At 40.3% G+C, this 13331-nt stretch overlaps 1 protein-coding gene across 2 annotated transcripts in view; it reads left to right on the plus strand.

Moving 5' to 3' along the window:
* ARID2 (AT-rich interaction domain 2) overlaps nucleotides 1-13331 on the plus strand; it is a 147618-nt gene that overhangs the window by 91256 nt on the left and 43031 nt on the right. For both annotated transcript variants that reach the window (XR_011379108.1, XM_051850994.2), the window contains exons 7-12: nucleotides 6826-6892; nucleotides 6990-7240; nucleotides 7567-7663; nucleotides 7744-7953; nucleotides 8716-8883; nucleotides 13021-13102. Coding sequence is in view for 1 of the 2 variants with exons in the window: in XM_051850994.2 (XP_051706954.1) it covers nucleotides 6826-6892; nucleotides 6990-7240; nucleotides 7567-7663; nucleotides 7744-7953; nucleotides 8716-8883; nucleotides 13021-13102 (875 nt within the window). In the remaining variant the exon portion in view is untranslated. The remainder of the gene's footprint in view (nucleotides 1-6825; nucleotides 6893-6989; nucleotides 7241-7566; nucleotides 7664-7743; nucleotides 7954-8715; nucleotides 8884-13020; nucleotides 13103-13331) is intronic.

Below are 13331 nucleotides of genomic sequence, written 5' to 3' on the forward strand. Positions count from 1 at the left end.
CATCCAGGTCTCCCACATGGATCCCTCCGTGTCTCTAAACTTTTTTTCTTGTGTAATATCAGCTTATAGTATAAATTTCACTCTGTTAAACTACAAATAACAACTAAGTTACAGTGGTTGGAAGTGCTGTTTAAGACTTTCAGAGAAACCAACAAGTATCTCCATGAATGCCTAAAAATAAATGCAGCAATTCAAGAAACAAGAATAAGGAAAGCAATATGATGCTCCCCAAAGGAACACAACACTTCAGTACTAGAATGTGAAAATGAAGATTGAAGAAATACTCGAAACAGAATTTAAAAAATTGTAGAATTACTTAGAATTAATTAGAAGCAAATCCATGAATTAAAGAAATCCATATGTAATATAAATGAACATTTTTCTCATGAAATTGAATATTTAAAGAGAAATCAAAATGAAAGATTGGGAATGAAGAATTTGATAGATCAAAAAATAAAAAATATGATGGAAAACCTTCACAACAGAGTCAGTGAAGCAAAAGAAAGAATATCTGAGTTAGAAGACAAATCTCTGGAAATTTTACAGTTAGACCATAAAAAAGGCAGAAGAAATTAGGAAACTAAAGAACTGTGTTAGAGATTTATGGGATACTATCGAAAAACCCAACCCAGTATACAGATCTTAGGAATTCGTGAAGGTGTGTGGAAAGAGAGGATGGATTAGAAGGCCTTTTTAGTAAAATAATTAAGTAAAACTTCCCTAATTTGGAGAAACAAAGGGACATCGAAGTACAGGAAGCTGTACTCCTAAAGGCATGACCAGAAAAGATCTTCACTATGACACATAACAAACAGAATTTGAAGGAATTTGTCACCACTCAGCTAGTCTTAAAAAAAAAGCTTAAGGACACACAGCAACGCAGAGACATGGTCATCACTAGGAAAGAAGGTGAAGGCAGAACATCCCCCAGTAAACGTACAAAGGAATTCCAAAATAAGCAGTAGGAATATTTATGGAAAAATGAAAGGACACATCATTAATTACCAGTAGTCACTTTGAATGTAAATGGCCTCAACTCACCATTTAAAAAATAAAGACTGGCTGAATGGATTCAAAAACAGGACCTATTTGTTGCCTACAAGAACACATCTGACCACCAAAGATACATGCAAACTGAAAGTGAAAGGATGGAAAAAGTTAATCCATGTTAACAGAAACCACAACAGAGAAGATGTAGCCATCCTAGTATCAGACAAAAAAGACTTTAAGACAAAAACTGTTAAGAGACATAAAAGGATGCTATATAATGATTAACGGATCAATTCAACTGCAAGATGTGACTATTATAAATGCATATGCACCTAATTACTGGGCACCTGGCTATTTAAAAGAAATGTTAATGGATCTAAAGGGAGACATAAGATTCCCATACAGTAGTAATGGAGAACTTCAATACCGCACTTTCTGCAATGGACAGATCAATCAGAAAATCAGCAAGGAAACAACAGAGCTAATTGGCACTGTAGACCAAACGAACTTAATGGATATCTACAGAAGTATTCATCCTACAGTTGCAGAATACCCTTTTTTTTTTTTTTTTTTTTTTGACAGGCAGAGTGGACAGTGAAAGAGACAGAGAGAAAGGTCTTCCTTTGCTGTTGGTTCACCCTCCAATGGCCACCGTGGCCGGCGGCACTTTGGCCGGCGCACCGTGCTGATCTGAAGGCAGGAGCCAGGTACTTCTCCTGGTCTCCCACGGGGTGCAGGGCCCAAGCACTTGGGCCATCCTCCACTGTACTCCCTGGCCACAGCAGAGAGCTGGCCTGGAAGAGGGGCAACCAGGACAGAATCCGGTGCCCTGACCGGGACTAGAATCCGGTGTGCTGGCGCTGCAAGGTGGAGAGTTAGCCTAGTGAGCCGCGGCGCCGGCCCTGAATACACATTCTTGTCAACAGTACATGGAAAGTGCTCTAGTATAGACCACATACTAGGCCATAAAACAAGTGTTAGCAAATTAAAAAAAAAAATCGCAATCATACCATGCATCTTCTCTGACTACAATGGAATGAAGCTGGCAATCCACAACTCAAGAATGTCTAGAGCACATGCAAACACATGGAGACTGAACAATATGCTCCTGAATGAACAGTGGGTCATAGAAGAAATCAAAAAACTATTGAGGAACACTTTGCTTTTTATGCTATTTGTTGAACTCTTTACTTATTATAGAGTTAATCTTCTGTGTATAAGTGATTCTAGTAAAAAATAAAAATAGATAGGGAAGAGGAAGAAGGGTGGGAGGGCAGGTATGTTGGGAAAAATTACTATGTTCCTAAAGTTGTATTTATGAAACGCATTGTTTGTATACCTGAAATAAAAATTTTCTGGGAGCAGATGGCGGTGGGGGCGGGGGGTAGACTTTCATGTCATTACTACTTTTCAATCTTATCATTTGCTGAGAGATGAAGTATTGGAATCATCGGCTGTAATTTTGTGTTTATTCCCCTTTCAGTTTCATCAGTTCTGCTTCACATGTTCTGAATCTCTGTTGTTCATTGCATATACGTTTAGGGTTATGTTTTTTCTGAAGAATTCACTTTTTTTAAAAACATTATGGAATACTCCTTCTGACTTATGGTTATATCTCTTGTCATGATATCTGTTTTGTCTGATAAATTTAGCTACACAAGCTTTCTTGTTGCTTTATGCATACACTTTTCATTTATATTTTTATATATCATGTTTCTTATGACAGCATGCAGTTGGTTCTTAGTTTCCTGCTCTCAGCAGTCTGCCTTTCCTACAATTTCTGCCTTTGTATATGTGTGTTAAAACCATTCTCACACTGGCGCTGCAGCTCAATAGGCAAATCCTCCACCTGCGGCGCCAGCACACCAGGTTCTAGTCCCGGTCGGGGCGCTGGATTCTGTCCCGGTTGCTCCACTTCCAGTCCAGCTCTCTGCTGTGGCTTGGGAAGGCAGTGGAGGATGGCCCAGGTCCTTGGGCCCTGCACCCGCATGGGAGACCCGGAGAAGCTCCTGGCTCCTGGCTCCTAGCTTCTGATCAGCGCAGCACGCTGGCCACAGCTGCCATTAGGGGGTGAACCAACGGGAAAAAAAGGAAGACCTTTCTCTCTGTCTCTCTCTCTCACTGTCCACTCTGCCTGTCAAAACAAACAAACAAACAAAAAAAAAAAACAAAAAAAAAAACACAAAAACAAACATTCTCACTTTATGAAATTAATGATGTGGTTGAGTTTATGCTTTAAGTTTTTAGTTTTCCTAAACTTTACTTTGCATTCATTTTGAAGGCCCTGCACACTTTAAATATAACACTTAACTATCACCTGATTTGCATCACTGTCACTACAAAGCCTATGTGGTTGTTCTTCCATCTGTGATTTTTTTTTCTGACTGCTGTTAAGTGGTGTCTTTATCATTGATTTTTAATTTGGTTACAATATGCCTGTGGTTTTCATTGCTTACTTTACTTGGATACATTGAGATGTAGGAACTATGGTTTATTGTTTCTATATGAAATCTGGAAAGTTTCTGGCAGTTATTCAAGTTTTTTTTTCATCTTGTATTTCTGGGGCAACCTTGGTACACATGTTAAATCATGCTATGGCAATATTTAATAATTACTTTTTGAAGTCCTGTTATTTCTATAGTTTTTATTTTTTCAGAATCTACTTTTGTTGAAACTGGTTTTTCATCTTGGTTCTAGGTTATATTTTCTAGTTATTTTTTATTAGATAGATAGTGAATATAAATTTTTGATTTTCTAATTTTTGTGTCTGCAAGAATGTTGAATTCTGTCCTAGCAGTTTGTTAGTTGATACATGGTCGTCGTGTTTCAGTGGGGGTGGTTTTGAAGCTATGTTTTGACAAATGTAGAATAATCTTTATTGACTGTAAAGTCAGTTTGTCTCTTTTCCTAAGGGGTGGCATTTTGCGAATTTCCACTAAATAAGCTGAATTTTCTCAGTGTTGGGAATTGTTCAATTACAGCTATTCAGAGGTTGCTCTCTCCACTTTCTCCTGGCATTGTGGGGTTTGACTGTGCACAGACACAGCTTAGCACCCAGCACAGACTCGGGGAATCCCTTGCCTAGATGGTCTTTGCTTCACTGCAGGTTTGCTCTGGAGTTCTAGCTGTCTTAGCCTTGAGTTTTCATCAGTCTCCACAGCTTAGAAATTCCTGTGATCTCTCAAGTTTCTCTTTCTTTACCTTTTCTAGCAGCAATGTCCAGGTAGAGATGGAGCAGTGCTTAGACTCACCTCGTTTGTTTCCCTTATCAGTGATTGCAGTCTTGCATTTCCTGTTACCCAGTTTATGAAAAGTCTTTTAATACCTATGATATGATGAGTGGTTAGTACTCATTCCATTATGGCCCAAATAAAAATATCTTCTCAAAGCATTTTTCTTTCTTTCTTGTTTTTCGAAGAAAAATTTTATTTATTTATTATGAAAAAAAAAAAGCCCCCATCTGCCTGTTCACTCCCAGATGCCTGCAATAGTCATGGCTAGGCTAGGCCAAAGCAATGAGCAAGAAACTCAATCCAGGTCTCACATGTGGGCAGCAGAGAAGTATCTACTTGTGCGCTGAGCACTGCCTCCCAGGGTCCACGTATCAGGAAGCTGCAGTTGAGGGATGAAGCCCAGGAAAGCACTGGGCAGAAACCCTCTGCAACAAAACCAAGCAGCTGCTCAGGAGGCAGAGGTGGGTCACAGACTCCAGGAACTCTGATGTGAGCCGGGGGTGCCCTACCTGATGCTCTTAAAGATGGATTTCACTGTTAACAGTTTTCCGCTGGCAGAGATTTTCTTCCATCCTTTTAGAAGTCTGCCGTTGTCTTCTGGCTGCCATTATTTATGTTAAAGTGTACGGTCATTTTAATTGTCCATTTCGATGTTCTCTTTTTTTCTTATCTGCATTTATAAGTTTTCTCTTTGATGTTAAAGAATTTTATTATTAGGTTCCTACTCATTTTTACTTCTCGGGAAGTTTTTGTGCTTCTTAAATCTGTAGCTATCTAGGAGATGGGATGGTTTGCGGTTGGGAAGGAGGTTATGGGGGGAAAATCGCTGTAATCCAAAAGTTGTACTTTCAAAATTTATATTTATTAAATAAAAGTTTTCTTAAAATCTGTAGCTGTCTTTTGACTGTTCACTCTCTTTCGTTCCTCAGGGGTGATTTCCTTCTCATTATTTGTTTTTGTTTTTGTTTTTGACAGGCAGAGTGGACAGTGAGAGAGAGAGAGAAAGGTCTTCCTTTTTTTCCCATTGGGTCGCCCCGCAATGGCCGCTGTGGCTGGCGCGCTGCGGCCGGGGCACCATGCTGATCTGAAGGCAGGAGCCAGGTGCTTCTCCCGGTCTCCCATGCGGGTGCAGGGCCCTAGGACTTGGGCCATCGTCCACTGTACTCCCTGGCCACAGCAGAGAGCTGGCCTGGAAGAGGGGGAACCGGGACAGAATCCACCGCCCCGACCAGGACTAGAACCCGGTGTGCCAGTGCTGCAGGCAGAGATTAGCCTTATTGAGCCGCGGCGCTGGCCTCTCATTATCTGTTAGAATTTTTCCGTTTATTACCTTTGTCTTTTATGCCTTCTTCCCCCCAGTCCCTCCTTTCTTTATTCCTCAGACTTGGTATTTTCTTGCTTTCTATTCTATTCTAGGTCCTTAATTCTCTGTCAATTTATGGCTCAGTGTTAAATTCATCCATTTAATTATTTCAGTTGTTACATTGTCTAGTTCTGAAATCTCTCTATATTTCTTTCTTAGTTTCTATTTCATAGCCAGAATTTTCAGTTTCATCCTTAATTCTTTGCATAGCTGCGCAGTATCTTTATTATCTGAATTGTGGAGACCCTGTTTTCTTGGTTATTGTGCATTGTCTCTTTTGATAGCTATCTAGTCATTTTCTGCATTACTAGATATCTCTTGTCATGAGATTCTTGTAGAGTGGATCCGCCTTGTGGTCTCATGAAATCTTTTGACTTTTTCTCAGACTGATGACTAAATGAAAATGGACTTTGATTCCAAAAATAATTTTTTTAAATGTACTACTCTAATGTTTAGAAAATCAGAAGGAATAACATCTGCCAACTATGCTTCTTTATTAGGGTGTGTAAGTAACGCTGAAGCGACTTAGGCAGAACTCATTTTCTATGAATTTGTCAACATCAAGGGGTTTGATTTTTATCCTAAAAAAGTATATTTAACAGTAGGGTGGATTTTGACTCAGTTCTTCCATTATACCAAAAAATAGTTTGAAGATAGGAAATACTGGAAAGCAGATTAACTGTCTGGGTTTCTCATTTGAGAACCTACAGCCTCACCTCTGGTCATGTATCAGGGCTGTCTGTCACAGGGTCCTGAGTTACGTTCTATTTACAAGTGATGCCTCCTATAATCTGCTTTATTGTAAAGGTGGTCTGAAACACCTGTAATTCCTGTTGTCACAGTGTCCAGGTGCAGCTGGTACTGCTGTTGCTTGTTGCCTAACACCACTTAAGGCTAAAAATCCATGCTCAGTGTCACATAAAGGTTAATGAACATAAAGATTTCTTTTTTCCCACATCCAAATTTACAGATGTCTGGATTTCTTTCATAGACTTGAGAGAGTTCTGTGGCTCCCAGGTTAAAGACCCATTCCCTAAAATGATGCTTTATTATTTAGGTGTCTTTACCTGTTAAAAAAAAGAAACATTTATGTCAAACAATTAAATTCATGAATGTAACAACATCCATCTGAACCAAAAAAAGTAAAAATGTACAGTTTTATGTATGTGTGTTCTTAAAGTAATAGGACCATTGTTTTAACAGGTCATTGAGATCCAATATAATAATTTCTCGTTACAGTTTTGGAAAGACATTGTTGATGATAATGAAGTACGTGACCTCATTTCTGACAGAAACAAGTCTCACGGTAAGTCAGTGGAAGCAACGTTATGAAATAATTTGTTAATACTAGTAATAATAATAAATAAAGTATCAGTTTAAGTGAGATTGTGTTTCTTGATTAGACGGTACAGCAGGAGACTGGATTTGGGAGTCTTTATTTCACCCACCTCGAAAGCTGGGCATTAATGATATCGAAGGGCAGCGGGTTCTCCAGGTGGCAGTGATTTTGCGGAATCTTTCCTTTGAGGAGGGCAACGTGAAGCTCCTGGCAGCTAACCGCACCTGTCTCCGCTTCCTGTTACTCTCCGCGCACAGTCATTTCATTTCTCTAAGGCAGTTGGGCCTGGACACTCTAGGAAATATTGCAGCTGAGGTAAGCCTAATAATATGAACATGCACCTTGAAAATCATACCAGAGTTGGCAATGTTATTTACTTTAAAAGTTTCGGAAGTGAGATTTTGTAGTTGCTATATTTATAACATACTAAATGCTAACGTGTATCTGTTGTGTGGAAGAATCACACACTTTTGTGGAAGAAATATTTACAATGAAGCTTCAATTTTAGTGATGGCTGTTCTCACAATAGTTGCGTATTTTAAAGTTATGCCACCTTGTCCTGGTCATTTTTATTAAATTTCAAATATAGAACTCTGAAGGAAGCACACTTCAACAGTACTATTCTTTCTTTTTTTTTTCAGCTTTTATTGGACCCTGTTGATTTCAAAACGACTCATCTAATGTTTCATACTGTTACAAAATGCCTCATGTCAAGGGATAGGTTTTTAAAGATGAGGGGTGAGTGCTCATGTAAGTTTTCTGTTGTCTGAAGCAGATGAACTTTATCATTTGTTCACAACCGTGTGTGCATTTTGCAGGCATGGAAATTTTGGGAAATCTTTGCAAAGCAGAAGATAATGGTGTTTTAATCTGTGAATATGTCGATCAAGATTCGTATCGAGAGATCATTTGTCATCTCACTCTACCAGATGTGCTGCTTGTAATCTCAACACTTGAGGTGCTATACATGCTCACCGAAATGGGAGATGTTGCTTGCACAAAAATTGCAAAAGTAGAAAAGAGTATAGGTAAGACTGAACCAAAAATAATTTATCTGTGCTGCCGAGGAAAAAATTGCAAACGTGGGACTGTACAGAAACCTCAGTTGATATTTGGGTTTCTTGTTACTTTGAGGGAGTCTTTACACCCTCAGACACACTTAACTGTGCACACCTTTTGCCAGTTTTAGATGAGCAGAGACGCGTGTCCTGAGGGAGACCAGGTTCTGCCTTAGGAATCCCGTGTATCACACTGGATGTTCCCAGACTGCTGCGTCTCAGTGCTGTAGGGACAGCTCTCTGGTGCAGCCCGCAGTTACCACTGCTGAGCAGCTGAAGCTGAGTGAAGCTTCTGGTTCGTTTCTGTCCATAACATGGGTGACCTGTCTCAGAGTTACCAGTTTTAAATATACATCCTAAAGCACACCAGCTCAATGGTTTTTTTCCTCTGTGTCTAAAAATGATGTCTCTTGAGTAAAAATAACTAACATCAGAATTAATAAAGATTTAACCTGAAAACCACTAATGTTGAGAAGTTAAGATGTTATTTTTCATATCAGCTGTTTCTAAATCTGGCTACCGGTCAGAATCACTTGGAAGCCTTTTAAAAAAGATGCCTGCCTCCCCCCCCAGAGCTTCTGCGTCAGTCTGCAGGGATTCAGTCCACAGGTAGTTCAGATGTTCATGGACTGGCATTAGAGAAGGGGTATTCTGTACAACATTGTTCTCCAGCAGTGGCCTTGTTTCATAGTATTATTGAGCAATAACTATTGATTTTTAAATTTATTTCAGACATGTTAGTGTGTCTGGTTTCTATGGATATTCAGATGTTTGGCCCTGATGCTTTAGCTGCAGTAAAACTCGTGGAACATCCAAGTTCCAGTCATCAAGTGTTGTCTGAAATCAGGCCACAAGCTGTGGAGCACATCCAAGCCCAGGCGCCTGTAGCTTCTGCCTCAGGTTAGTGTTTGTCGTACTCTTTATCAGTGTGATTATGGGTATGTAAAATTAATAACGAGGGTTAACTTGAATATGCATTTCAGAAAACTGGTAGTTTAAGGGGAGTTTGGGGTGTGTACTTCACATTCCAAGAGTAGTAGGCCAAGGCGAGCACAGAGGCAGAACAGTGTTCCAGAGAAAGCAGTTCCGAGAACGGAAGAGGCTAGGTAGTCACAGTCTTAAGAGCAAGAAAAAGTGACCCACAGGAAACTGACATACAAATGATGGCTTATATTTCTTTATAATTCTCAGGGTGACCATGAGGATACAGGAAGATGATATCCTGACACCCACAAATCTTGGACCCAACACCAGAGAATCAGCTTAGGAGCAGATGCATATGCATGTTTGCCTGTGCACACATATACACACACACCCTAGTGTTCCTAGTGTTCCCCTGGCTCCATGCTGTTTAAAATACATTTCATTGTAATGTAGACCTAGCAATAACCAGTCTTCACCTAAGTCCTCTGACTTCTTCCTCATGGCTCATTATGTGTTAGCATTTCTATATTTAGCACTTGCAGCCTTTTTAGCACTTGTCTGCCTTCCTTTGTCCCCACAAAGAGCCCAACTTCACTTCCTGGCCTTTCCACTTCCTACCTTCCCACCGCCCTTTGACCCCATAACTCTTCTCCAGTATTCTTGAATGGAAGGTGCTTGTTAGCTCAGGTCATGTCACTTCTCCCTCTGCAGTCAGTGCAGAGGCACTCTAGAGTGAGTTTCAATGTCTTTCTCTTCTTACAAACTTGGTAGCATCTCAGTTCCTTCTTCACCTCTTGCTTGTCTCACCTGTGGTGCTGAGTTCTTCACCTGCTCTGAGTATCATTCTGTCCCATCTCCTAGATGCCACATCGTGGCACCTCTCTTTCTTCCCTTCTCTTTCAGCTAGAAATACATTCAGATCTTTCTTATCCTGAGTCACTATGCCCAAAATCTCATTGTTAATCCCTATCACAAACCGTCTACTCACCAAATTTTGCGGAGTCTTCCTAAACACCCTGACTTCTGTATTTGCCCGTGCTTGGGATTTTGTTCTCACTCTTCCTGTGTTTCTTTTCACATTCACTCATGATCCCCACATTCTTTATGAAAGCTATGGGATAGGTGTCACATATGATATTAATTTCTATTATGTCCTTCTCAAGTATCTGGTAGTTATAAATATACCTACCAGAACAGGACAAATGATAAGAGGCAGAACTAGGCAATTTTAACTGTCACCCTACTCAATGAGCTTGTACCTATAGGTAATAGATGGTAAAGAGCTAATGCGTGTTGCAGAATATGTGGTCAGAGCAGTGATGATTTCTCAGCCTTGATGAAGATAGGAAACAGATTGTGTTGCCAGCTAAGTAGATACAATGTCTCTGTTTTTAACCTAAAAGAAGAAATTAAATTAATGGACGGTAGTAGAGGGACTATTAACCTAGATTTGGGGCAAATGGTAAATTGTCAGTGAAACCGCTGAGCTGTACTGGGCCATTGGACAAAGATTCAAGGGTGACTGTGATGAAAGCTGCTGGTTTTGCTACATGATTGACCTTTGACCCTAACGGTACATTTAGCCTCGAAAAATGAATCCTGCCTTCCAGTCTTAAGATTTGGTCCATTTTGTCCATGGACAGAATTAAACATGAGAATTTGTAGCTTATTCATTTACAAGATGATCCATTAACAAGACAGGCACTCTGTGTTTGGAGAGTTCATTTTAGTTGGAGAGCCCACTGTTGTCTGCTCACTCAGGATGGCAAGTTCAGATGGTTTCACTGATGACCCTTTGTGCTCTTGTTGCGGGATGAGTTGGGCCTAAATTAATTTTCCAAACTCTTGCCTTTGACTTAGAGATGTGTTCTAAGTACAGACCCAAGCATAGCTTGCAGTGTGATGAACTTTATTTACAAAGTGAGGAAAATACACAGGTGATCCTTCAAGAAGTGGGCCAAGAAAAGGGATTTTCATACCCTGCTCTGCTCTTCCTGGGTCCATGAGGAACAGAGAAGGAGCTTCCACTCTTCCTATTTTTTTTTTTTATTTGAAAATCAGAGTTACACAGCAAGAGAAGGAGAGGCAAAGAGAGAGAGAGGGAGGGAGGGAGGGGTCTTCCATCCACTGGTTCACTCCCCAATTGGCCGCAATGGCCAGAGCTGCACCAATCCAAAGCCAGAGCCAGGAGTTTCTTCCAGGTCTCCCAGGTGTCAGCCTTGATGAAGATAGGAAACAGATTGTGTTGCCAGCTCCTGGTGCAGGGGCCCAAGGACTTGGGCCATCTTCTACTACTTTCCAGGCCATAGCAGAGAGCTGGATCGGAAGTGGAGCAGCTGGGACTTGATTCGGCGCCCATATGGCATGCTGGCACTGCAGGCAGCAGCTTTACCTGCTACGCCACAGCGCCGGCCCCTCTTGCTAGCTTTTTGTGAGCTTAGAAAAATGGAAGTGTTTATGAGGTACCACCCCCAAGGGTAAGAGCAAGTACTTCCTGGGGAGGGGTCTCCTGATTGACAGGTGAAAATGGCAACACAGAGCAAAGGAGGTGCTGCTTCTAGCTGATGAGCTTGAAGTTATCTAAGCTCTCCCACATCACTCTGACACCACCGTAGTTCACTGCTGCAGGGGTTGTCTGCAGACTGCTCCCTTCCCCTCATTCCCGTCACCCATTTGTAGGTGAACATCTAAATTTCCTCATCATAATTTAAACAGTTGCAAAAAAAGATCTTTCCGTGATGTACTGTATCAAGGATCTGGTATCCAGTGGGATCTTGATAAGATCATCCATTTTAAAAACACAAACTCTTCGAGATCAGAAATTTTACATCTTTCTTCTACTTTCCAATATCCTCACAGAATTTTATCCTAATGTAAAACATTCTATTGGACAGTCTTTTGCTCATCATTGTATCGGTGCTTTCCAAGGATAAAGTAGACGTTCTAAAGTTTTTTCAGTTAATTCCTTATTCTTTAAAGCTCTGTTTCAAAATTTATCTTTTCATTACATGGTTTAATAATAAATCCCACATCAAACAACAATAAATGTAGTGGAAGTTTTTATAAGTAATTGTTAAGTAAAAAGCAGAACTACTGGAAGTGCATTTCTTAATGGGATAGATCGGACTGCCCCCACCCAGAAACTCCAGAAGCAATTAATCTGGTTATCTTTAAATGAATGTTACTCATTGCTAGGATGAAACTAAAATCAGCATCAGTTTTTTAGCTATGTTTTCCCTTAAGTTTATGTAATTTGAAAAATATAGCTCACATTAATAGATTAGAACTTGTAATTATTTGATGTTCTTTAAAAATATTGAACTTTTATTTTTTGTCACAATTATTTATTCATTTATTTATTTGAAAGGCAGAGTGACTGAGAGAGAGGGAGAGACAGAGAGCCACTAGTTTAGTCCCCAGATGTCTGCAGGAGCCAGGAACTCCATCCTGGTCTCCCCCATAGGTATCAGGAGCCCAAGTCCTTGGGTCATCTTCCACTACCTTCCCAGGTGCATTCACAGGAAACTGGATGAGAAGCAGAGTAGCCGAGACTTGAACTGGCACTCGATATGGGATGCTGATGCCGATGCCGAAAGCGGCTGCTTACCCTGCTGCGCCACAACTCTGGCCTCCGAACTTATTTTTAATGATCGTCTGACAACGAGTTCTCCTTTGTTTTCGCTGAAATCAAAGAATTAACAAGTATCTAATTTGTAAGAGTATTTGTTGCCTCCTCTTGAGAGACATTTTTTTGTTCCTAGAAAACATATATCCAAAGATGTAAACAAGTTACTACTATAAATATAGTGCATTATGTGGAAAATAGAATTCTTGGTAGCCAAATCATTCATGTTATTGTTATTATTAAAACATTCGTGAGTTGCAACAAAATATTGCAAACATCGGAAACAGTGCCTCATGATGTCCTAGTTAACTAGCGTAACATGTGCTTTATTATATACTAGTTTATTTCTCAACTCTGTGTATTTTTATGTGTTTATACACCTTCAAAGGTATCTGTTGTGACTATCACGGGGTTCAGTTTGTGTGAGTCACGTATGGCATATGGTGGGTGAGTTTTCCGCAGTAGAGCTAATTTGCCTTTTCCTTCAGCTTCTAGAGCAGTTGTAGCTCAGCATGTCGCCCCACCTCCAGGAATAGTGGAAATAGACAGTGAGAAGTTTGCGTGTCAGTGGTAAGTACCCTGTGACCTCTTTCCTACCCATGCCATGCTTTCACTATGTTCCGCATGTTTTGTGCTTTCCTACAGAAATATTCTCTTTTTTTTTAAAGATTTATTTATTTATTTGAAAGACAGAGTTACAGAGAGAGGTAGAGACACAGAGAGAGGTCTTCCATCCGATGGTTCACTCTCCAATTGGCTGCAACAGCTGGAGCTGCGCCGATCTGAAGCCGGGAGCCAG

The sequence above is a fragment of the Oryctolagus cuniculus genome, chromosome 9 (genome assembly GCF_964237555.1).
Source record: "Oryctolagus cuniculus chromosome 9, mOryCun1.1, whole genome shotgun sequence".
In the NCBI taxonomy this organism is placed as follows: Eukaryota; Metazoa; Chordata; class Mammalia; order Lagomorpha; family Leporidae; genus Oryctolagus; species Oryctolagus cuniculus.